A 23,523-nucleotide genomic window follows, 5' to 3' on the forward strand; every position below is an offset into this window, starting at 1 on the left:
AAATAATATTTTGTGGTATAAAATTTCAAACAACTCGTTTTTTTCTTCTTTTTGGTCAAATTCAAACAACTCATGTTGTGTCTTGAGTATTTTCTTTTGTCAACTGCTTTGTGTCTGAGTATTACATCTTGTTTGTTGTTAATACATAATTACATATATATAGATATATAGATATTAAAAATGTTAATTCAAAAATATATTTACATGTTGCAATATATAATTAGTCATGGAGCCAATCGTCAAACATCTTCAAAATTGATTTATCTGAAGCCTTCATGCTCACTGTCCTCCCTTTCCTCATCGCATAAGGTTTCTTATAACGGATGAATTAACTCCTTTGCACATTTTCAGATTTTGTTATGTTGTTGTATGTTCGTCACTAGTGTGAATGCTATTGTTACAAGTTACCTTTCCGGTTTGCTTCGATTCCAGAGTTTTAAAACAAATGTAAAAAAATATTGTGGTATAAAAGAATCAAACAACTCATGTTAGGTTGATTAGTATTACATCTTGTTTGTTACATTACATATATATTATGCATATAGCACTTTGCTTTGTTTTTAACTTTTAAGAAAAAACATATTTACATGTTTTTTGTAGCTGGAAAATATATAAATTTGTAAATTCATGTTGTAAAATATAATTAGTAATGGAGGAGCAGCCAATCCACAAACATCTTCAAAATTAATTTATATCAATTTGTCCTTGGGAGCTTGGAGTTGATCTGGTATGCTGTTCGTTTAGATAAACCACACGGTCATTCAGCGGTTGAGCGGGTCTTGCGTTATCCTCGTAACCCTAATATCATCAGCAAAACATGTTTAAATTAGTTATGTAAGGACAAAGTTCAAATACATTCTTAGCAAATGCTTATGTGCAGAGATTGGTTAATATTCTTACACCGCGGCGAGCATCGACTAATACTTTAATTTGCTCATGTGAAACAGTCCCCACCTGCATTTAGATAAGAAAGATTTGAGTTGATATGTAGAGATTCTTGATTTTCGTTACTATAACTACAAGTGCTAACCTTGTTGATGATGGTCCAGATGACATCTTCCGTGCAAGGAGGAGTAGTGAGAGATCCACTATATTCGTAGAATTTTGTAAGATCCCATCCGAAGTCTTTTGGATGTAGCCTTCCTATGGTGGCCTCTCCATCTTGGATGTTTGCGATCGAATTGATCTTTTCCATTATCTGTCCAAATTGTTAACAAAGACAATGATAAAAACATACAAGATCGAATTAGTTCTTGTCCATTATCCACAGCAAATAATAAATTAATTACCCTTGAAATGAAAGCATTCGGCTCTCCTTTTCGGAAGAGAACTCCTATAACTGCTAAGTGTCCTTCTTCACTTTTATGAACCATGTGAAGTTCCATGGCAAACCTAAAAAACATATTCAGATTTGATGATATTATTACGTCAAATGTATGAGTAGGAATGATGTCAATCTTTTTCATTTCCTTCGTTATACCTTTCTCCATTGAGTAAATGCTCTGAAGGTGCGTGCCAATGGCTTTGAACCAATTGATAGTCAGTATTATTTATCACAATCTTCCCTGCGTCGTCATCCCATGACACCTGATGCACACAACATATCGGTCATGCAGACTAATTGGTATGAGAGAGAGAGAAAAAAGTATGCTAGTTTTTTTTTGTTAGTTGAATAATTATGTACCATGATGTCGTGTCCACGGTTCTTAAGAGTAGCTTCTACTGGTTTGTAATATGTCTGAATAAGCTTTGTAGAATTGTGAACTAGGCGAGCTATTTCTGGAGAAAGATCTATTGGTGATTGCCTCTTCCCAGTCCCACAAATTTCCCATTCTTTCTTGATCATGCTCCATTTCGATGGATCGGCTAGTTCTCCTTTTTTGTAATGGAACGCAGTCTCTGTCACATCTGCATGAACCAGATTCAAATTAAAGTCATTCTCAAGTTTTGCATTAATTTTAAGTATATCTTATCATACAAAACGCTTCAAAGCTTAACACGACCATTACCTGCTGCTCGAGATGAAGAAGAAAGAGCAATAAATGTCACAAATAGGATGATAATGTTGCTCATCTTATGTTTTCTCTTCTTCTTCTCAAACTTATTATGTATTGTAAGAAGATTAATTTTTCCTTCCTTTATAATATCTTTCATAGAAATTTATTGTCCACAAATTATTCAAGTCGTCTAAAAACCTTATTAATTCTAAGGTTGAAAATTGGCATAGCACTCATTTCTATTTTAATATGAGATACTTTTTAAATGGTTAAATTTGGGTTTATGGCTCTCATACCTTTGTAAGAGACCTATTATTGGTCGAATGGGGTCTAATTTTAAGTCAGGCTTTACTCCATTTCAAGAAGTTTGTGTTGGGGTTAAATCTTCAAGAGAGAGAGAGAGAGTTTAGGTCTTAATCACGTCCATCAATAAAATATTTTCAACTTCACAAAACGTTTAATCAGGCCGCCTCGCAACAATTAAACTCGTTCCTCTGTTTGTACTGCACTTACGTTTTTACATTGGAAAATGATTCAAGCTAAAGTAGAAAACACCATACAATTGACAGCCAATATTACCCTAATCATGTTCAGAGCATTTGTCCGTTAAATGTCAAAAAAAAAAAAATCAAATAGTATTGTAAAAGAATGGACCCAAGTATCATTACAATGATGATTCTTATCCTCTCTTTTGATCTGTCTATTGTCCAATAGGAAGTAATCACTATAGAGATTTGTCACCTTCTTTGGAGTTATCTTTGTCTTGTTGCTCAAAAGCATTGTAGAGAAGAACATAATAATGGAGAAGCCACATGGTACCGATTATGGCCTAGGGAAACACTCACGTTCCCGAATTTGGAGATAGGGCGCAAACAACTTTATGTTTATACATTAGAAAAAAAACTTTTATGTTTCTTTTCATATTGCAGGATTTGTGTTTTTAAGATAGAGATCAAACTTAAGTAGTTCAACTAAATCTTCTTTTATAATTATGAAGTTTTGAACAGTTACTCTATACTTTTCTGATAAGAAAGAAGACATTAAAAAGAATCTAGTACTAATTGAAAATATTTGTGGTGGATCCATAACTTTCAATCCATCATATCAAGTACGTTGCAGTATACTCGAATTAGTTTAGTATAATCTTTTATTATAAATCATACCAAAATCCTAAACCACTCAACCATTAAACTATTTGTTTGTGTTCATCTTTTTAACTTTTTTATTACATTTGAAAAGGAAAATAATGGTTACATGTAAGAACGTCATGATGACCTTATTAAACGAGAAAGATAGAACTTTCTCGGACATAACTAACTCCTGACACTTCCCTCATATCTCCAGTGTATATTTACACAGAGTTAGAGAGCTACTTGAAACCCTGTTTTCAGCTTCTACTATTTAAAAAAAAAAAAACAGAGCTACTTCCAATGGCTGAAACTACCTTAACTGTCGTAGCGACCAAACGCGATGCTCTAGATCCTTACATCAAGATCATTCAAAGTCGTTCACTCGACATCGATGTCTCCTTCTCCTCATACCTCAAGCCAGACAACAACGAACAAAAGGAGCAAGAAGATACTGAGATAAGCATATTCGAAGCTCGAGGATACTTTAACGAAAGCGGAAGCAACGATAGATCCTCCAAAACGACGAATCTTAGTGGTCCAAGATTCTCTTCGGCTTCATCTGCAAAAGTGTCTTCTTTTACCGTGGGACATACGGCATCCTCTGAAGCTAGCTGGAACAGCCAAACCGGTTTGCTCCGTGACAACAACCGACAAAAATCGGACCATGACGGACGTGGAAGCGGCAAGAAAGGCCCCAGATGGTTTTTCAGACGCAGGACTTGTCCTTGTTCTAGCTCCAAGTCGGTCCAGGTCCAAGAAACCAAACCAAGAATTGCGGAGTTTAAAACCGGTTCTGACCGGACCATAACAAACCGAATCGTTCATCATAATCATCAGACGATATCGTCCTCTGATCCGGTTATATTAAATATCCCTTCAAACACTGTGACTCGGTCCATAGATTACGCGGCAAACCGAGAACCTAGAGCTCACATTAGTAACTTTAGCTTCCCGACTCTAAACCCGATCAAACCGGCTTTGAATCGAATCGATCCGGTTCTGCATCCGATTAAACCGGTTTTGAATCCGACGAGTCCCAAGGGAGTTACTACTACAGACGAAGAAGCCGCGAGCGACGCTAGCTCCGACCTCTTCGAGATCGAGAGCTTCTCTACTCAACACGTAGCTCGTCCGTGGGCTCTACCAGCAGCTGATAGCGTGAGGAGCTCGATAGACGAGACCGCGACCGAGTACGGTTACGAGCCTAGCGAAGCAAGTGTCACTTGGAGCGTTACGACCGCAGAACCTGTCTCGAGAGTGGCGTGTAACTTCTCAAGAATCAACCTGTCGCAGCCGCAGTTAGCGTTTGGCGGTTGCGATAAGGAGAAAGCGGTTATGGTTAGTGTCGGTCAGCGTTTCGTTCAGCCGCTAAAGAGCGTTGGCGTTCAGGATGATGTCATGCAAAAGGTGTTGTGCAACAATGGCAGTTCTAAACTAAGCGTAACAAGACTAAAAATGTTGGATAATAAATCGTCGTTTCTGGTTTAGGACCGGTTTAACTACTCCGTTCTGTTTTGTGTGTTTCTCATTTAAAATTGCTCTGTTTTTTTTTTCTCAAACATGTGTACTTTAAGTTTATGAGTTTAACAAAACCAACGTGAATAAAATATTAATTCCAGCCTTATGTTATGGACTATCTACGTTATACTCACATTCATGTAACATAAAGATATCTATATATCAAACGTAACTCGTTCTTGCCTTGCCTTGGATAGCTAGATGGCTTAGGTCTAAATCTTTGGTTATATAGTTTTGAATTTTTTACATCTAGACACACTTTATCACTTTTCAATTACACATAGAGACACAATCCACTTGTGACACACTTTGTTGTGTTTGAAAGACTTTTATACCCTCTGACCAGAAACTAAGTTCTTCGTAGCCGTGAGCAAACTGAACAAAAAAAATAAAAATCCAACACAAAAATTTCAATTTCCCAACTTTCATCTTAGAGCAGATGAAGATTAAAAACCCTAATCAATCTGAAATCTGATGACTGTTATTCCTCTTCATTTTATTTTGAGATACTAATTTATTGATGTTGCTGGTTGTCGCCGTCTTGATCTGTTCTCTCGAGTCCTCTCTGCATCTCCAAGTTCTTCTTACCTCTGGTTCCATCTCCCAGCCATGGAGAGCCATTGATAGTCATCATCTGTTTCTTCTCTCTCCTATTTCAAATCTCAATTTCAAAACCTCTTTTCCAAATCAATTAATTCTAATCTCTTTTCTCCACTGTTTTGTCGGAGAAAACCTCTCATTCTCTGTTTGTGCATCCACGCAACCAATAAATGGCATCGTTTTCAAGCAGTTTGTTGAGGTAAAGAAGGAACTCGATCTCGTGCCTTCAAGTCTGAAGCTTTCGCTTGCTCAACATATGTACTCCCTTGAATGCGAAGCCGCACTGAATGAGCAGGTCAATTAAGCTTCTTTTTAATCTTTTTGTGTTGCAAGTCTCATGCATTTGAGTCTTTGCTGACATGTTCTTTTGCTGCAGCGTTTAATACAATGTTGAGAGTTTTGTTGATTCTTTGATAAAGTTTGTGTCTTGAGAGTTTTGTTGATTCTTTGATAAAGCTTGTGTCTTTATTTATTAATTGAGTTGCGTGATGCGTTGTTGCAGTTTTTTCAAGGACTCGAGTGTGGAAGAAAGAGACCACGCTGAGATGTTGATGGAGTATCAGGTTCTTGGCCAATGGGTCAATAAAGAACAAGAATCATGGGTTTGTAAATTCTCTACTTTTTTTTTGCAGCAGCGGATATATTCATGTGGAAGAACAAGAGAGATGTATGGTGGTGCCACAGCCTCTTGGGTCCTCTTAGAGTTGATGGAGTAGCAGCTTCTCCCGAAATCAAACTCGAACCCCAGTCACCGCTGTGATACAAGCTCTGATCCACCTCTGCAATTTTAATGTCGTAGCTTCCAAACCGGCCACGACCTCCTTCACCACCTCTGAGTCTTCGAGCCGTGTTCAGCTCCTCCACGGTGTCTGCTCTCAGCTCGTGATCCCGTCTCTGTTATACCGTAACAGACTCACTGTCGTCTCTCCACGGTCAAAGATTAAAAGCTCCACCAACAATTGTGAATTTAAGCTCGTGATTCCTAGATTCTTTAGATCCAAAAGCAAGATCCGACTTTGAGGTTCGTTAAGTTAGTCGAAGCCCTGAACATAGTTCCCCACAGCAACCCTCACCCGTCCACAACATACCCGTCCACAACCCATCCGAACACAAGAACCCACCGGCACACAGCTTCCCCATCCACAACACCCCCGACCACGACTCTCTCGTCCAAAACAACTTCTAATCTGTATGCTCTAAGTTTGTGTACTCCAACTTTGGTTTCTTTTTGTGTTGCGATCAACATAACACTTGTGCCGTTGTAAGATTTTGGAACTTAACTTTGAGCTTGTCATTTTAACTTTTTTTTTCATTGTGTACACACCACCATCCACGTCCACATTTTAATCTCTGTAATCTCTTATGAAAAAACCTCTCAATCCCTTTAGTTGTATCTGCGCAACTTGTATTGTAATTTTTGTTTTTAACACCAACCGTCGGATTAAAGGTTTACTTTTTGATCGTGTGGATAGCAAAAGAGTAATAGTCAAGACACCAACCTAATTAATTGTAACTAAATCAAAAAACACCCGCTCTCCTCATAAGGGTACTTGTGTCTTTAAAACACTCTCTTTCCAAAAGAAAATGTGCTACCAGCAAGATGTGGTCTAGAGTGTGAACAAAAGACAAAAAGTACCCCATTATGTAACTCACTCTATAGTTTTCCAAGTTAACCAACTCCTTTACTTTTTATAATCCTTGGATAAAGTATAAAGGTTTGGTGGGATTATGAGTCCATGACTCAAAATTAGTAGATTACTTGTGTCTTATCTCAAAAGTTTGGTTTAAGGTATAGCTTCTTGCTTTAAAGCATTAAATACAGCCAAGACTCCATTAAGAAAAGAAAAAACTCCACAGATTTAAAGCAAACAACAAAAGAAAATATATGTAACTTGACCTTCACTACAAGAAACCTCAATCATAAATACACATATTGGCTCCAAAACCTCAATTATAAACAAAACAAACAAACAAAACTAGCCCATAAAACTAAACTTGTTTAAATTCCCCTCTAAGCCCTAAAGACTCACATGGAGCAACAAGGAGTTGTCAAGAGAAGACTAGCCGTTCTGGTCGGCTGCAACTACCCCGACACAAGGAACGAGCTACACGGCTGCGTCAACGATGTTTTAGCCATGAAAGAAACTCTTTTAACCCGTTTCGGATTCAAACAAGAAGACATGGAGGTGCTAACGGACGAGCCAGAGTCAAAGTTAAAGCCCACTGGAGCCAACATCAAGGCTGCTTTAAGTAGGATGGTGGAGAAAGCTCGAAATGGAACTGGAGACGTCTTGTTCTTTCACTATAGTGGCCACGGAACTCGGATTCCTTCGGTTAAACCTGCTCATCCTTTCAGACAAGACGAAGCTATTGTTCCTTGTGATTTCAACCTCATCACAGATGTTGATTTCAGAGAATTGGTTAATCAACTTCCTAAGGGAACGAGCTTTACCATGATCTCGGATTCTTGTCACAGTGGTGGTCTCATTGACAAGGAGAAAGAACAAATAGGACCGTTCTCCTCTGGCAATAAATCTCTAGAAATGGAGACAACAACAACAACAACATTGCGTACCTTGCCCTTCAAGGAAGTGCTAGACCACTTGAGTTCTCTCACCGGAATCTTAACTTCCGACATCGGCACACACCTACTCGAGCTCTTTGGTGTCGACGCTGGTCTAAAGTTCCGGCTACCGACAATAGATCTGATGGATCTTTTGGAGAAGTTGACATTGCGTGAAAGACACGTCGACTCAGGGATATTGTTGAGCGGGTGTCAGGCGGATGAAACGTCTGCTGACGTAGGTGGTGAAGGCGGGAAGGCGTATGGAGCGTTTAGCAACGCGATTCAGACGGTGCTGAAGGAAAACGGAGGTGGTGCCTTGAAGAACAAGGAACTAGTGTTGATGGCTAGGGAAGTGCTTGAGAAACTAGGGTTTCAGCAACACCCTTGTCTCTACTGCAGCGATCAGAACGCTGAATCAACGTTCCTGTCTCAACCTTGATGCAAATCATGCGATTATATGTCGTTGTTTTCTTATTTATTTTATTTGAAATGTGTATTTTCAAAATATGTTGTTGTTACTAGCCAAAATTAATTAATAATAACAATGTTCAAAAAATAGTTAAATGTTTTATTAAAAATTATTATTAGACGGGTGTGGCTAAACTAATTTTTTAAACGCTTACACGGATTATTTATGAAACTGTGTCATAAAAATTGTTTTGCTTAGATTTGATTTGCCGTCTATACAGATTTTTAGAAAACTGAATAATAATAAGCTGTTGATGAACACTATCATGTTCATGTGTATATAAAAATATACAATTTAACTAGTGGTCCAACGGATCTCAATGTGAATAACACCATTTCTGGAATTGATAAGATGATATTTCTGGTTAATCCTTCCATTGACAACTACATCGTCCAGGTTTATGTCTACATGTCCCAGTTCCTCCTACATTCATGAGTTGAAGCACAAAACAAAAACATTAAAAACAGAATCTCTAGCAAACTCTGGTCAAGACACAAGACATAAAGATCTTTCTTTTTTTACCTTGGAACGAAAGTGAAAACCGGTTCCTTTACCCATGACCTCAACGCGTATACTCTCTTTCAACGGTGGCTCTTCTAGTGTGAACTGAAACTCCTCGTTCCATCTCGGGTCTCTTGTCTTCCTCAACATCTGTGATAGCTCAAATCATTATAACTCTAAATAGTTTTTTTTTTTTTTTAAGTTTTATGAATATTATTAATACCTTTGTTCTCTTCTTTTCTCCTCTGAAGAGAACAAGAGCGTAAGGATTTGTATATTTCTTCTTTCCCTCGACATCTTTGGCCGATTGGATTGCAACCGAGAGTAGACCGGCATTGCTGAGAAAAACATCATCATCGCCCTCTGATGATTTCTCATCTCTGCTCTGCTGCTGCTCATCCTCGTTTCTATACTTGACGCTTTCATCTCTGAATGGCACATACCTGAGGTCTAACTCTAGTCTTCCTCTCTGTTTCTTCTCTGGTACGTCCATAACAATACTTGAATTCTTGATCAGATCCAGGTTAAACGCCTTCTTCTCCCCAGGGTTGATTTTCTTCAAGGGGATCATCTGCATTCCCAATCTATCATGCCCGCCAACCTTGTCCCAGTCAAAGACTTCTAGCTGAAGGACTTGTGATGTTGGGTCCTTGACGATGAGCTTGAAGTGTTCGTTCCACTCCGGGTTTAAGTTCCTCTTCTTTATGGTGGTTTTCTTTGCAGGAAGCTTTTCTCCGGTCAAGCTAAGCTTGACATAAGGGTCAGATGTTCCAAGCAAGTCTTTCTTGAGGAGATTGCGAGCTCTGATGATGTTCACGTGTAGTAATCCTACAGGCTTCTTCACGGAAGCTCTGCAATAATCAGAAGTAAAACATCAGGAGAAAGAAAGAAAGAAAGAAAGAAAGAAAGAGAGAGACAACAAATCTCGTGAATTCTAGTAAAAAGACAGGACTCACGTTGAAGCATCAAGAATGGGTATCTCAAGAACTTGTGGCCAATGGTACATGCTTGAAACTTGCCTTTTAATAGTTTCCTGCAAAAATCATATTTTTATTAGATTATAAATCCTCTGAAGAAAAAAAAAAACAGCATAGTTCCAAAACTCCTTCCTACCAAAAGGAGGAGGGTGATGATCAATGTAGTAGCACCTGAACATATCTGTAGAGACCCGGTATGGACATGAGATCCCCACCAAGCACTTTTAACCCAAAATCAACATGCGGCTGCAAAAGAGAAATGAGTAGGTAAGCAGACAACTTACAAATCGGTTCTGAGAGAATTGTAACTTACCTTTTCCATCAATGAAACTACAACGGTTCCGAAACAAGGGAAGGTAGGGAGAAGAGGCTTCAGAGCTACTCGCATTATAGAGAAAATCTGGAGATCCACAAGCTGCAAAAAGTATATATATATATATATATATATATATATATATATATATATATATTAAAAAAAAACAGTTAAGATCTTTATGGGAACTAAGAAGAGTGGTGAAAGAAAGCTTTCTATTATACTGACCTGAACTTTGATTGGTAAAGACAAGAGCTTTATCACCAAAACAATATTGGGATTGCCTGCCCACTTGATCGATGGTTCAAACAGAAGCTCCTTCTCGTTGGTCTCATAGAACTTAATACCTGTAGTAGGCAACATTGTTGCCCTTTCACCACCCATTAGCACCACATCTTATAGATGTGAGAACAAATTAAGTAAAAAAAGTGGGACTAAGGACTTGCCATGAACTGTGGGCGGAAGCGATCCAAGGCTCAGTGTCTCGAACTCTATTGATTCTATACAGAAAGACCCAATGTAATCAGCAAAAATGGGTTGTGCAGAGCTCCGGATAATCTCGCAAATAGCCTATTAAACAAGAGAAGAATAGTTAAAGAGAGCAGGATTTTAATTATTTATGTAAGAAGCAGGAAACAAAGAGAACCTTATCGAGGTAGGGCCACATGTAAGAGAGAAACCTGTTAAACCAGTCCACCTTAATAGAAAGAGAAGAGTATATTATTAGTGTCGTCAAGTAATTAAGACGATGGTAAATGAGTGATAACTTACTCGTTCATAGTCAGGATTCTTCATCCATAAAGGGATATCAGGGAGAAGATCAAGAAGGAGAGTGATGCTTGTCTCTACTAGTGGCCTCGCTGCTGGATACTGCAAAAATGTTTTCAAACTGTGTGTCACATATTAATTATCAAAAATCCTTATATATTTCATTTCCAATTCACCACCACACAGTACACACGATATAAAGTAACCACCTTTAAAGCTTTTACCCAGATGATGAAATGAAAACCCACAGAATCAAAACGAAAGATGCGATTTTTATTGTTATCGAGAAGTGGGGCTAAAAGGGTGTGTGTGTATAATACTTACCTCTTCGTGTGAAGGCTGAGAATAGACGAAGACGAAGAAACCAACGACGAGTCCGATGGGGATTCCGATTGCGAAACCGAGGATCCCCAGCACACTCCCGAAAAACCCCATCCTTTTTCGTTTCTCTCGATGATCTTTTTTTTTTAGGAGAAGCGATGAAAACGAAGAATGAGACTGAATATGGTAAGAGAGAGAGAAATGAGAAGGAATCGGGTCCAAAACGGTAACGAAGAGAACAACAAAACAACGTTCTGATTCAACCGCCAATTTCTTTTCCTGACGAGAGTTTCCGATTTCTTATTTATTTATTTATTTATTTATTTATTTATTTTCCATTTTAATTGATCAACAAATCACGAGATGTCATTACGTAGCAGAGTTTTATAAAATGACTTTTATTATGCTTTCGTCTCTTTAGTTAGTTGGCCTTATTAAACTTTGATTTTTTAGCTTAAGTAGAAGATATTACCAATATTAATTACTACTTTTATGGTCCCAGCAATAACTTGTTTTGACGAAATATTGTAGATAGGAATGAATACGAATTGACTGGGTGATAATGACAACTTTTTTTTTTTGAAAATATGATAATGACAACTTTTAAACATTTATTATGGTATTTGAAATAAATCATAGAATTATCATGTCCTTACATTATTATGGATATAAGTTTCTAAATACTATTTTTTTAAAAATGGTTAATATATATATATATATATATATATATATATTAAGATATATATATTAAGATATATATCTTAATATATATATTAAGATTCAGTTTTTAAAAATAAATAAAGTTGAAATGAATTCGTAGGCTTTGTGAAAATTCAAACCAAGTTGATAAACCTTGTAGGCGTTATGTGAACGGATAACGCCGGCTTCAAGTGTTGCGTGTGTTGTCTAATCTTATTATCTGGACACATTAGTTCTAGGACAATGACATTATTCTAGAACACTTGTTTAATTTTCTTCTCTTTGATAATAAAACGTCATAGCTTGTTATTTTATCATTCCTTTTCCTCGCATTTTTGTTGAATATTCTTAGCAAAAACAAAAAAAAAAATATATTATAGGGCATGAGTATATGAATCTTAAAGAGTTATTTCTAAACATCCATTAACCAAAAATGTTAAAAGCATATCTCAAAACAAACGATAACAAAAATACTAAAAACTAAAGAGTCTTATGACAAAAAGAATCTGCAATACAAGGAAAATCGTGGAAAGACGGAAATATAAATAAAAATGGAGACAAGAGGATCTCTTAAATTAATTTTATGTTAGCAGTACAATCGTTATATATTTTAATAAGATAGTGTTTCATTTTCATTTTTTCTCAGTGTTTCATTTTCATTTAAATTAATTTACTCATATGTTGTTCATTCGAACACCGTCCTTTAATTATTTTTCTTTGGAAAACCGTCCTTTTTGTGAATCTTTTCTTTTCTTTATGAGCTGTTTTGGTAGCATCACAAACATTACAAGTACATACTCCCTCCATTTCTTAAAGAGTGTCGTTGTGACATTTTTCACACAGATTAAGAAAGTTGTTGAAATATATGTAAATTGTAATTAATTATACCTCTTTGACCAATAGTATTTTAGATAAATAAAATTATTTATAAAATCAATGCAGTTTACAATTAATTTTCAGCTGAAAATTAGTAAAATTTACATTGGAATTGTAAAGTGACACTCTTTGTGTAATAAGAAAATGAGCTCAGAGTGACACTTATTATGAAACAGAGGGAGTAAATTATAAGCAAAATAGTACGATGAAAAAAAATCTAAATAGCCATGAAACGTATGTAAAGAATATTATTTTTACTTAACATTTACACCAAAAAAGAGAATATTATTTTAACTATTCTTTCAGCCTTTCAGAATTATTGGACGAACCATCTACAGTAAGCGAGAATGAGCCGCCACTAGTTGCTTCCTACAACAAAGATCATGGTCCACAATTACAATCCAGTATATATGTTTTACAAGTTGTTTTTCTTGAATCTGACATTTGTCATATCGTACCAACGCTGTGGTCACTCAACTATTATTTTGTTTTGTTCAAAATCGTGAGTGTACTTTCAAGTTGACACAATCAATTTTTTTCGTCAGAAACAACAACTGTAGATTTCTTGTTTTGTTTCTATAATAGGATATCATGAAACTCGTGTCTCTGTAATTCTTGCTTTTCCTTCTCTTAGATATTTTTGCTCATATCATTATGTCTAAAGTTTTAACAAAATTTCGAAAGATATGGACATTGGCGTATATATACATTTCAGATATGAACAACATGGGCCCATTCTGTAATGGGTTATTTGTATATGATTAACAAAGAAAAAGGCCTAGTAGAAGCCCGGTCCAAGAACAACACCCCACGGTTAGTGCAGTTTGACGCGCGCACACTCGTAAAAGTTCGGTAATCCTACGCTAACATGCACCGACGGCGGAGTTTAAAATAATAATAAGAAAAAAACAATACCCCTTCTCCTTTGTCCGTGTCTCTCCGTCGTTGCGCAGCAACCGCACAGTTCCATATCGTTTCATTCTCCTCACTCAACGTAACGATTTCGCCGCTATTTGATTGGTATCAACACCCAACGGTTTCACAGTCTTGATTCGGTGAGAGGAATCGAAAGAAGAGATATATCTTATCTTATCTTTTTTTTGTTAACCAAAAATCGGAATCTCGAATCTAGGGTTTTAGAGTGGTGGTCTTGTCCATGGTTTGTATTTCGGGTGTTTGAATTGGGCATTTGAGATGGGTATCAATGTCGAAATCCCCAATTGGCTAAAGGCCATGCCTTTGGCACCCGTCTTCAGACCCACAGACACCGAGTTCGCAGATCCCATTGCCTACATCTCGAAGATCGAGAAAGAAGCCAGTGCCTTTGGGATCTGCAAGATCGTTCCTCCCATACCCAAGCCATCGAAAAAGTACGTTTTTTGCAACTTGAACAAGTCGCTTCTGAGGTGTCCTGAGCTGGCTTCTGGCGTGGACGTCTCGAAGCTTCTTCGTCAAGAGGATAGAGCTGTGTTCACCACTAGGCAGCAGGAGTTAGGACAGGCTAGGAAAAAGAGCAAAGGAGGAGGAGGAGGAGGAGAGGGCGGGGGTGGTGTTAAGCAGGTTTGGCAGAGTGGTGGCGTGTATACGTTGGAGCAGTTTGAGTCCAAGTCCAAGGCTTTTTATAAAAGTCAGTTAGGGACGGTTAAAGAAGTGTCGCCGGTTGTGGTTGAGGCGTTGTTCTGGAAAGCGGCTTCGGAGAAGCCTATATATATAGAGTATGCGAATGATGTGCCTGGCTCGGCCTTTGGTGAGCCGGAGGGTCATTTCAGGCATTTCCGGCAGAGGAAGAGGAGAGGGAGAGGATTTTATCAGAGGAAGGCAGAGGATAGTCAAGAACCATCCTGTAAGAACGGTGAGGAGACATTGCCTGAGGTGGCAAAGTCATCTCTTGCTTCTCCAAGTTTGTTATCTCAAGATCAGTCCAAGAAGAAGAACGTGGATGTTATTGATGAAATGGAAGGTACTGCAGGCTGGAAGCTCTCCAACAGTTCGTGGAACCTTCAGATGATCGCACGTTCACCTGGCTCTGTTACGCGCTTCATGCCGGATGACATACCTGGTGTTACATCTCCCATGGTTTATATCGGTATGTTGTTCAGCTGGTTTGCCTGGCACGTTGAGGACCATGAGCTCCACAGTATGAATTATCTTCACACTGGCTCGCCAAAGACTTGGTACGCTGTCCCTGGCGATTATGCGCTCGACTTTGAAGAGGTTATCCGTAAGAATTCTTATGGCAGAAACCTTGATCAACTGGGTACGTTTCTTTCTCAGCAAGCACTGCTAAAGATGATTTACTGTTGATGTAGTTACAGAACCGTGTTGTTGGTATGATACATATGAGAAGTCTAGAACTATTACAGCATAGATTCTCTCTTTAGTAGCTCCTTTTTTGCCTTAAGGTCTTATTACTTTAGCTTTACGATAGATACCAGACGTTGCAACATGTCTTGTGAAATGCATTGTCCTTCTGTTTTCGGCTAACTGTTTTCTATTTTTTATTGCTTTGTAACTGTCAGCTGCTCTCACACAACTAGGCGAAAAGACAACTCTTGTATCACCTGAGATGATAGTTTCATCCGACATTCCCTGCTGTAGGTAGGCCTTTCATTTTATTTGGCCTTTTTAACTTTTTTTATGTGGAGATGTGAGGCAGTATGTGTTTTCTTTTACTTTCATACTCTGTTTTATCTATATGTTAATCTATGTTTTTTTTTTCTACGTAGGTTGGTACAAAATCCTGGTGAATTTGTGGTTACTTTTCCAAGGTCTTATCATGTAGGATTCAGCCACGGTAAACATTCTTTCAAGTCTTAGTACTGATTGCAGTCTATTCCTTCCATTTTGCACTCTTCAAAGGGGTTTGGGAAAATGTAAAAAAATTGAATAAAGCTTTGGAGAAAAAGGGTGTGTTTACGACATAGCATGAGGTGAGGATTGATCTTCTAATGAGGTGTAAACCATACATCTTTTTAGTAGTTAGATCAGTCACTTAGTATGGCGTGGATTAGTTTGGCTTAGAATATTAGGATTACATATTTGCTTCAAATCCTTAACTAAGCAGATTTTTCAATCAAACGTTTTCTAGGTTTTAACTGTGGCGAAGCCGCTAATTTTGGAACTCCACAGTGGCTCAACGTAGCTAAGGAAGCTGCTGTGCGTAGGGCAGCCATGAATTATCTCCCCATGTTGTCCCATCAGCAGCTTCTATATCTCTTGACCATGTCCTTTGTTTCAAGGCAAATTTCAATTGTCCCTTTTGTACATAGACCCGGTTAAGTTTTGATCTATACCATATCTGTTCTCATATTCATCTAAATTATTAAATTTCGCCAGAGTGCCACGATCGTTGCTACCAGGTGGTCGTAGCTCCCGGCTGAGAGATCGACAGAGAGAAGAAAGGGAGTTCCTTGTGAAAAAAGCTTTTGTAGAAGATATATTGAACGAAAACAAGAATCTGTCTGTTCTACTTGGAGAACCGGGCTCTCGTTTGGTGATGTGGGACCCTGATTTACTTCCACGCCATAGCGCATTGGCTCTTTCAGCTGCCGGGGTTGATGCTACTACTTCTGCTGTTTCATGTCCAGCAGAGGCCAAAAATGAAGTTGAGAACGGTCATTCTGGAACGCAGAATGAAGAGAAGACTACTCTTTTAGAGGAATTAAGTTTGTTCATGGAGAAGCTGAAAGATGTGTACTACGACGACGATGATGGTCAGCTTAATGATTTCCAAATCGATTCTGGAACCTTGCCATGTGTGGCGTGTGGCGTTCTTGGCTTCCCCTTTATGTCTGTGGTACAGCCTTCTGAAAATGCATTAAAAGATCTCTCAGAGATACAAGAAGAGATAGGTAAACAGACCCTCATTTTTTTTAATCCAAGCTATTGAACTGCAGTATCTATGTTATAGCCCTTTGAAGCTTGTTAATTGTGCTTCTGTTGATTCTGCAGATGCTCAAGAAATTACAGCACAGTCATCAGAAAAGACTAACAACAGTGAATGGAACACGTCATCCGGATATATAAGACCTCGCATTTTCTGCCTCGAGCACACTATTGAACTTCAGAGACTGCTGCAGTCAAGAGGTGGACTGAAGTTCCTTGTTATTTGCCATAAAGGTAAGTAGGCATCATTTGCTAATAAGATTCATTCCGTTGATTGTTTGATCATTCTTTTTGGTAACCTTTTTGGAAATATTTGTTGCAGACTTTCAAAAATTTAAGGCGCATGCGGCTATAGTGGCAGAGGAAGTGAAAGTCCCTTTCAGATATGATGATGTCCTGTTAGAGAGTGCATCTAAAGAAGAGCTGAGTCTGATTGATCTTGCAATTGAAGGTGAAGAAAACAACGAACACGGCGCAGACTGGACCTCAAAACTTGGCATCAACTTACGGTACTGTGTTAAAGTGAGGAAAAATTCCGCTAACAATAAGATTCAGCATGCACTGTCGCTAGGTGGCTTGTTCTCCGACACAAGCCACATGTTAGATATGTCAACTATCAAATGGCTGCAGCGGAAATCACGCTCAAAAGCTAAACCATGCTCTACCTCATGTTTCACACCTCGTGAACATCTTGAAGTAAAAGCAGATAGAAAACTGGGGGAGAAAGAAGAAGATGAATCACAAGCCGGAAGAAAGGAAGAAAAGATCATCCAGTACTCGAGAAAGAAAAAGTTGAATCCCAATGCCAATAGGTCAGATCATGGGAGGGCGGTTTATTCTGAGATGAACATTGGGATTGGTGACTCTGCTGATCTAACTTCCGTAACCAGAGAGCACCAAGGACACTCTATGACCAGTGATAATAACAATGGCTCGAATTCAGATAGTCATGTTGTGGACCTTGTTGCAAGTCCGACCATGCTTGCTTCTACAGTCGATAATCATAATGGTACTCCGATGAAGATGTGTGGTGGTGTTGATGAAGCGGCTGAAATGAGCGGCCAAGAGTTCAAAGAACTTAGATCTACTAACGCTAACATTGAGGAGGAAGAGCAATCACAGGTGGTGCAACCTACCAATAGAGAAGCTGTATCCGAAAATATTATGCACACTGAGCAAGAAGAAGAGCAAGCACATTCTTCAGCTCAACTGGGTTTAGAAGTTCCTGAAACTAGCATTGCCAATGAGAAGATAGTCGTGGACATGGTCCGTGATGATGAACCTCTGGCAAGCAACGGTGATGAAGCTTCTTCAAGTGGCTTCCAAGCTGCAGATAATCAAAATAGCGTGAAGAGCGTGGTTGGAAGCTCAGGAAACACCGAGGTTATCGAGGCAAAGAAGAAGCGTAAACTAGAATTGGACAGTCCAGAGAGTAGCATTGGTTTCATAAAGAGCCCTTGTGAAGGGTTGAGGTCAAGGGGTAAGAGGAAAGTGACGTGCGAAGCTTCATTCGATCTCAATGAAGCGAACGATGAAGAGAAGAAGAAACACACTGCTAAAAGGCTCAAGAAAACTCCAACTACTCGCTCGGGGACTCATGGCCAAGAAGAAGCCTCCACGGCAACTCACCACAACCGTTGTTACCTGGAGGGATGCAAGATGACTTTCAAGAGCAAAACGGACTTAGCAGCTCACAAGAGAAACCGCTGCACGCACGAAGGGTGCGGGAAGAAGTTCAGGGCTCACAAGTATCTGGTGCTTCACCAACGTGTTCACAACGACGAAAGACCGTTCGTGTGCCCTTGGAAAGGGTGTACCATGAATTTCAAATGGCAATGGGCGAGGACTGAGCATTTGCGTCTGCACACTGGGGAACGACCGTACAAATGCAAGGTGGATGGGTGTGGACTGTCGTTTAGGTTTGTGTCGGATTATAGCCGCCACAGACGGAAGACGGGGCATTATGTGACATAGAGATTTGAGGGGGATGGATGGATGCAAAGGTGATGGTGGCCAGAGAGAGAGGATAAAAAAGGGCCTACTCTCTCTCTGTGGAATTGTTGTAAACTTTAGTTCTTCTGGTTGTTGTTTTACTAGTGTTTCAGAGACGACACTTGATGATGTTTCTCTTTCTGTAGATGTGACTTGTTTCCACTTTTCATGAAGGTGCCTAGGCGCCTTCACACTCTTTTGTTTTACTCTGTTGTTTTTACGAGTCACCATTGGCTTGTTAATATGAATGATTCCCGTTTTCTCCCAGTTAACAAAGTTTTCTGTGATTCATGTACTATTTTTTTAGTTGGAAACATAACTCATAAACTTGGAATCTATTTCAGATGTTTTTTAAAATTATGAGTATATAATCATGTTGTGGTAAAGCCGTAAGTGAGAAGTATGAGCTATGTGTAGTTGGATATGAAGAACACGTGTAGGAACTTGGAATATACGTCAGATGATGTTTATTACGTACACGTGAGTTCACCATTATCCAACAATTTTTGCAGAGATTGGGTTTGCAGTTCTATAAAGGATTCGAATATCTTAAGGAAAGTGATTACGTCTCTTAAAAAGAATAACAAATAATGATATGAGATGTAATTCGTTAATTAATGATAGTGGCATTCTCTAGCAAACCACCTCGTACCTCAGCATGGCAGCGACTACTACTACTACTATACTAATAGTCTAAACATACTAACCCCATCCACGATATTAAGCTATTAACTAATCCAAAAAGGTGATTGACCAATATACAAAAAGTTATCTGTTATCCAAGTACTGTAAGTAATTCCACTTTAATTAGAATTATTATTAACTAATATATAGAAAAAGGTTGTGATTCAGATTCTCTAAAGATCCAACATACAATATTAGTTATTATCAGGAAACATATTAACAATAAATGAGAAACAAATGATGGATTTATTATAATTTATAATGGTCAAGGGGGTAAGCTTAGAGAATAAAACAATTTTTAAAAGAAGACACGTGGACGAATCGTAACGGGTTATGGGAAAAAGAGCGGGGGTTTTAGGATTAACAAACCGACTTCCGATAACCAACAACGACGGTGTGAAACGGCTTTTAAATATCTCTGCCGTCTTTGGCGATTGTTCTTTCGTTTTCAATTCAACGGCTGCGATTCTCTCTCTCTCTCTCTCTCCCCGACCAAACCCATCTTCGTAGGTTTTCTCCTCTCTCTCGCTCTTTGCTTCTTTTTTTTTTTCTCGTTTAGCAAGTTTTCGGCCATCTTCAGGAGGGTTAGTGATATTGTTGGGTGAATTTGGGGATCAAGATAACCTTTCTGTGATCTTAGATTGTGAGATTCCACGAATTAGAAATTTCGTTTTGTCGATTTCAACTTCCAAAATGCGGTTTCTTTCTCCTTCTTCTTTCCGGATCATGCATGCATCTTACTGATCACGCGTGTTCCACGTTACCCTCTTTTGCAGGAAACTCTATACTACACGCAAAAAAAAAAACTCCATCTTTTGGTGATTAATAAAGTTCGACACTTTTTCCCATTTTCTTTTTTGGGGGGGATAAAATGGGGTATGAGCCTGATCCAGATGTTCTTCGGTGGGGTCTCCACGACCTCGAGGTTTGTACACTTACAAACGCTGGCTCTTGCCGCAGCGTTACGCGTTACGAGACGACGGATCCTGTTGCTCAAGAAGGCTACGTTAGAGAAGGTTACAATTACAACCAGCCGAACAATGTAGACAACGATGCTGTTATCGCTCAGTTTTACCAAGACGAGTTGTCCAGAGTTGATCGAGACCATGCTGCATCTGACAACAATCCTAGTCGAACTTCTGTTGTTGTTTCGCAAGAATGGCCTCCAGCCACTGGTAATCATCATCATCATAAACAGAACGGTGACGTGGAAGATAAAAACGTTGGGAATCAAAGCTCACCATCTCGTGGTGATGATGACTCAGTTTGTTCTGTAGAAGTTGAAGAAGAAGAATCTTGGTCTGAGTTTGGGAAGCGACTCAACCAATTGATTCCTATTGCTGTAAGTACATTTTCTCTTTGTCATGATTGTTCTACTAGATCATCAACTCTTCATAAGCCTTTGTGTAAAAAAAAATCTCTGGTTTTGCTATTGGGGTTGTGTTGCAGCATGTGCCAAAAATAAATGGGGAGTTGCCGTCAGAGGATGAACAGATTTCTGATCATGGACGGCTGTCTCAGAGGTATGTTGTAGATGTGTCTGGTTAATGGGTTTGTTGTAACCTGTTAGCTCTTGTAAATGATCATTATTCTTAGTTACTTTTGTGGTGATAAGTCTCAACAGGCTTCTTGCTTGCTAGTTAGTTAGTGCTAAGACTCTTTACATTATAGTAGGGTCTATAGATTTTGTTTGAATGGATAGTGAGAAACTTCTTCTTCTGAATGGTAATTATACACCACCAGATTACAGCTTTATGGCTTGGTGGAGAACAAGATTCAAGGAGACGGAAACTGCCAGGTTTGTCTTCTCTTCTTGTCCTTTTTGGTTACTTCTTCTAGCATTGTCTCTCACTTGTTTGTATATAATTTTTCTCCAGTTTCGAGCACTCTCAGACCAGCTTTACCGCTCTCCACAGCACCATGATGCTGTTAGAGAGCAAGTTGTTAATCAGGTTGGGATTTTGTACCAAGAAAAAGAAATCTTATTCCCATTATCTTCTCAGTGATCATTTGACATTCTCGTATGTTGTTTCAGCTTGCGTATAATCGAGAGATGTATGAAGGTTATGTTCCAATGGCGTTCAACGACTATCTTAAAACAATGAAACGGTCTGCAACTCTCTCTCTCTCTCTCTCTCTCTTCTCTTCTCTCAGTTCTTTCCACTGATATATTAACCGTGATTTGTTATGACCAATATAGGAATGGAGAATGGGGTGATCACGTTACGCTTCAGGCTGCTGCGGATTGGGTACTTACACAAACCTCAGCTCCTCTTAGTTTTGTACAAATGTTTGCGTGTACAAGAAAGAATCTTTTAGAGATTTGACATTTTTGTTTTTGATGTGATTTTGGCAGTTTGGTGTTAGGATGTTTGTGATAACATCATTCAAGGATACATGTTACATTGAGATCTTGCCTCATTTGCAGAAGTCCAATCGCCGTAAGTTACTTTTCAAGGTTCTATGTTAGTAAATTTCTGTTTCTTGATAATAGTTCATGTGTTGGCTTGTGAATCAGTTATATGTTTAAGTTTCTGGGCTGAGGTTCATTACAACTCAATCTATCCTGAGGGAGGTATGTGTGATACTTATATGATATAAACATCCATGGATTATGTTGAATCAAATGTTTAGATACAATTGTTTTATTGAGTATAATCATTCCGCTGTTGTTGGAATCTTTGTGTAGAGCTGCCGGTACCAGAAGGCAAGAAGAAGAAGAAGAAATTTTGGGTTTTCTGAGCTCTCTGTTTCTTCCAGATGGAGCGAGCACAACAAGTTGAGGAAGTCTGAATAAATCATCATGTTTATTCTTTTTACTAACGTGACTTAGAGAATCTATAGAGCCGCATGATCTTTGTATATACTGAATATAATCCCATCAAAGGCATTAACCATAGTGTGTTCAAAGGCTGTACTTTAAATAATATAGATGTTGGAATAAATCGCTAAAGGAAGGTTACAGTTCTTGCCTGCTAAAGCTCTCAGTCCGACTATGTATACATGTAAAAAAAAAAAGATGATGCCAAAAGAGCGTTTGATATTGCAATATCCTACTAATCTACTACAATCGTTGTCTTTCAAAACCAGGAGGACTACCAAAAAGTAAGAACAATCAGAGGGGGAGAAAAAGAGAGCAGAGTATCCCGTTAACTTTTCAAGTGATTGAATCGTTCTCTATCATCTCTCGCACTTCGTTAACCACAAAATGCGCTTTGTGACCACCGATGACTTCAGCTTGTTTCTGGTCATCTCTCCATAGCTGCGTAGAGGGAGAACAAGATGCATAAATTAGAAAGAGTTTAAGATCATTTTCAAGGCATGTATGGGAAACAGATTAGATCACCTGAATCGTTGGCATTTTCTGCGTTGTGTTTCCAAACAAAGATTACAATTCAGTTGTTGTTTATATCAATAACAAAAACTCCCCAAAGGTTTTGATAAAGAAGTATCTCGAAAAACAGGAAGGTTCATTACCGTAACTCCTGCACGAGACACGAGTCTGTATGGCACAGCGTTGACATCAACATGATAAAACCTCAGTCTGGAAGATAAAATGTTCCATCAGAAATCCACCAAGAATGGTCTAAAATGTAGAAACTGCTAAATGAAGAAATCAGGAAACCTTGGGTAGAACTCAGCAGCGAGCTTTTCGAGTTTGGGCCTCAAGTAAATACATTTCCTGCACCAAGCTGCCATCCTACGACCACCCATTTAAAAGACGCAAACAACAGTTTAAAAACAGAGCATAAAGACTTGAGCTTTATGTGAATCAAATAAACAAAGTCAAAAGTGTCTTTTTTTTAGCAAAATCCAAAATCATAGAAACCTCACCAGACGATCACAACAGATTCGCCGAGCTTCTGAGCTTCCTCCATCACCTCATCGAAGTGGCTCTCGCTACTTATCGGACCTAGCTCGACCGAGACCGGCGAGTCATCATCATCTACCTCTTGCAACTTCTCCTCGGCATCGATTGCTCGGATTCTCCCCGTTGCCAGACTGATTTTCCCGGGAAAAGATAGAAACTTTAATCTCCGCGAGGAGCTCGGCACTTGACGAGGAGGAGGAGGAGGTACCAAAGGTGAGACCTTTGGTTTTAAAGATCTCAGAGACGGCGACAAGTTTACAATCTCCGACATTCTCTTTCACACTACTAAAGACGGACTCTCTCAACAAGATTAGCAATAATAAATGTCACTATACTTAGTTTAGCAAAAAGCCCCC

The 23,523-nt window shown here is 38.7% G+C and overlaps 7 protein-coding genes across 7 annotated transcripts; 4 read left to right on the forward strand and 3 right to left on the reverse strand.

Moving 5' to 3' along the window:
• Positions 1-466: 466 nt before the first annotated feature.
• Positions 467-2,163, reverse strand: LOC108816245 (alpha carbonic anhydrase 3). Its single transcript, XM_018588817.2, has 7 exons — positions 2,010-2,163; positions 1,685-1,908; positions 1,481-1,587; positions 1,290-1,392; positions 1,031-1,198; positions 901-954; positions 467-798 (listed from the first exon to the last, which is right to left on the reverse strand). Exons 1-7 carry the CDS (start codon positions 2,152-2,154, stop codon positions 685-687), a joined length of 915 nt encoding a protein of 304 aa, XP_018444319.2. The 5' UTR covers positions 2,155-2,163; the 3' UTR covers positions 467-684.
• Positions 2,164-3,157: 994 nt separating this feature from the next.
• Positions 3,158-4,751, forward strand: LOC108817261 (protein PHYTOCHROME KINASE SUBSTRATE 4). The gene has a single exon (XM_018589907.2). It carries the CDS (start codon positions 3,428-3,430, stop codon positions 4,613-4,615), a length of 1,188 nt encoding a protein of 395 aa, XP_018445409.1. The 5' UTR covers positions 3,158-3,427; the 3' UTR covers positions 4,616-4,751.
• A 2,417-nt stretch (positions 4,752-7,168) lies between these two features.
• Positions 7,169-8,424, forward strand: LOC108814383 (metacaspase-9). Its single transcript, XM_018586939.2, has one exon. The coding sequence runs from the start codon at positions 7,276-7,278 to the stop codon at positions 8,248-8,250; it is 975 nt and encodes a 324-aa protein (XP_018442441.1). The 5' UTR covers positions 7,169-7,275; the 3' UTR covers positions 8,251-8,424.
• Positions 8,425-8,439: 15 nt separating this feature from the next.
• LOC108814381 (synaptotagmin-3) lies at positions 8,440-11,476 on the reverse strand. Its single transcript, XM_018586938.2, has 11 exons — positions 11,164-11,476; positions 10,843-10,941; positions 10,718-10,768; positions 10,518-10,641; positions 10,300-10,418; positions 10,072-10,173; positions 9,930-10,004; positions 9,738-9,814; positions 9,005-9,632; positions 8,803-8,931; positions 8,440-8,703 (listed from the first exon to the last, which is right to left on the reverse strand). Exons 1-11 carry the CDS (start codon positions 11,272-11,274, stop codon positions 8,575-8,577), a joined length of 1,644 nt encoding a protein of 547 aa, XP_018442440.1. The 5' UTR covers positions 11,275-11,476; the 3' UTR covers positions 8,440-8,574.
• A 2,147-nt stretch (positions 11,477-13,623) lies between these two features.
• On the forward strand, positions 13,624-18,903 carry LOC108817828 (lysine-specific demethylase ELF6). The gene is made up of 7 exons (XM_018590638.2): positions 13,624-14,992; positions 15,255-15,333; positions 15,462-15,529; positions 15,824-15,974; positions 16,072-16,586; positions 16,687-16,854; positions 16,943-18,903. The coding sequence occupies exons 1-7, from the start codon at positions 13,930-13,932 to the stop codon at positions 18,592-18,594; spliced, it is 3,696 nt and encodes a 1,231-aa protein (XP_018446140.2). The 5' UTR covers positions 13,624-13,929; the 3' UTR covers positions 18,595-18,903.
• Positions 18,904-19,588: 685 nt separating this feature from the next.
• Positions 19,589-22,263, forward strand: LOC108814572 (OVARIAN TUMOR DOMAIN-containing deubiquitinating enzyme 9). The gene is made up of 10 exons (XM_018587171.2): positions 19,589-19,802; positions 20,073-20,638; positions 20,746-20,819; positions 21,040-21,094; positions 21,174-21,248; positions 21,332-21,405; positions 21,497-21,545; positions 21,653-21,737; positions 21,815-21,871; positions 21,986-22,263. Exons 2-10 carry the CDS (start codon positions 20,168-20,170, stop codon positions 22,036-22,038), a joined length of 993 nt encoding a protein of 330 aa, XP_018442673.2. The 5' UTR covers positions 19,589-19,802; positions 20,073-20,167; the 3' UTR covers positions 22,039-22,263.
• Positions 22,215-23,461, reverse strand: LOC108814699 (thioredoxin-like 3-2, chloroplastic). Its single transcript, XM_018587318.2, has 5 exons — positions 23,131-23,461; positions 22,922-22,996; positions 22,774-22,840; positions 22,643-22,660; positions 22,215-22,558 (listed from the first exon to the last, which is right to left on the reverse strand). The coding sequence occupies exons 1-5, from the start codon at positions 23,436-23,438 to the stop codon at positions 22,454-22,456; spliced, it is 573 nt and encodes a 190-aa protein (XP_018442820.1). The 5' UTR covers positions 23,439-23,461; the 3' UTR covers positions 22,215-22,453.
• Between the last annotated feature and the right edge of the window lie 62 nt (positions 23,462-23,523).

Source organism: Raphanus sativus, chromosome 7 (genome assembly GCF_000801105.2).
Source record: "Raphanus sativus cultivar WK10039 chromosome 7, ASM80110v3, whole genome shotgun sequence".
NCBI lineage: Eukaryota > Viridiplantae > Streptophyta > Magnoliopsida > Brassicales > Brassicaceae > Raphanus > Raphanus sativus.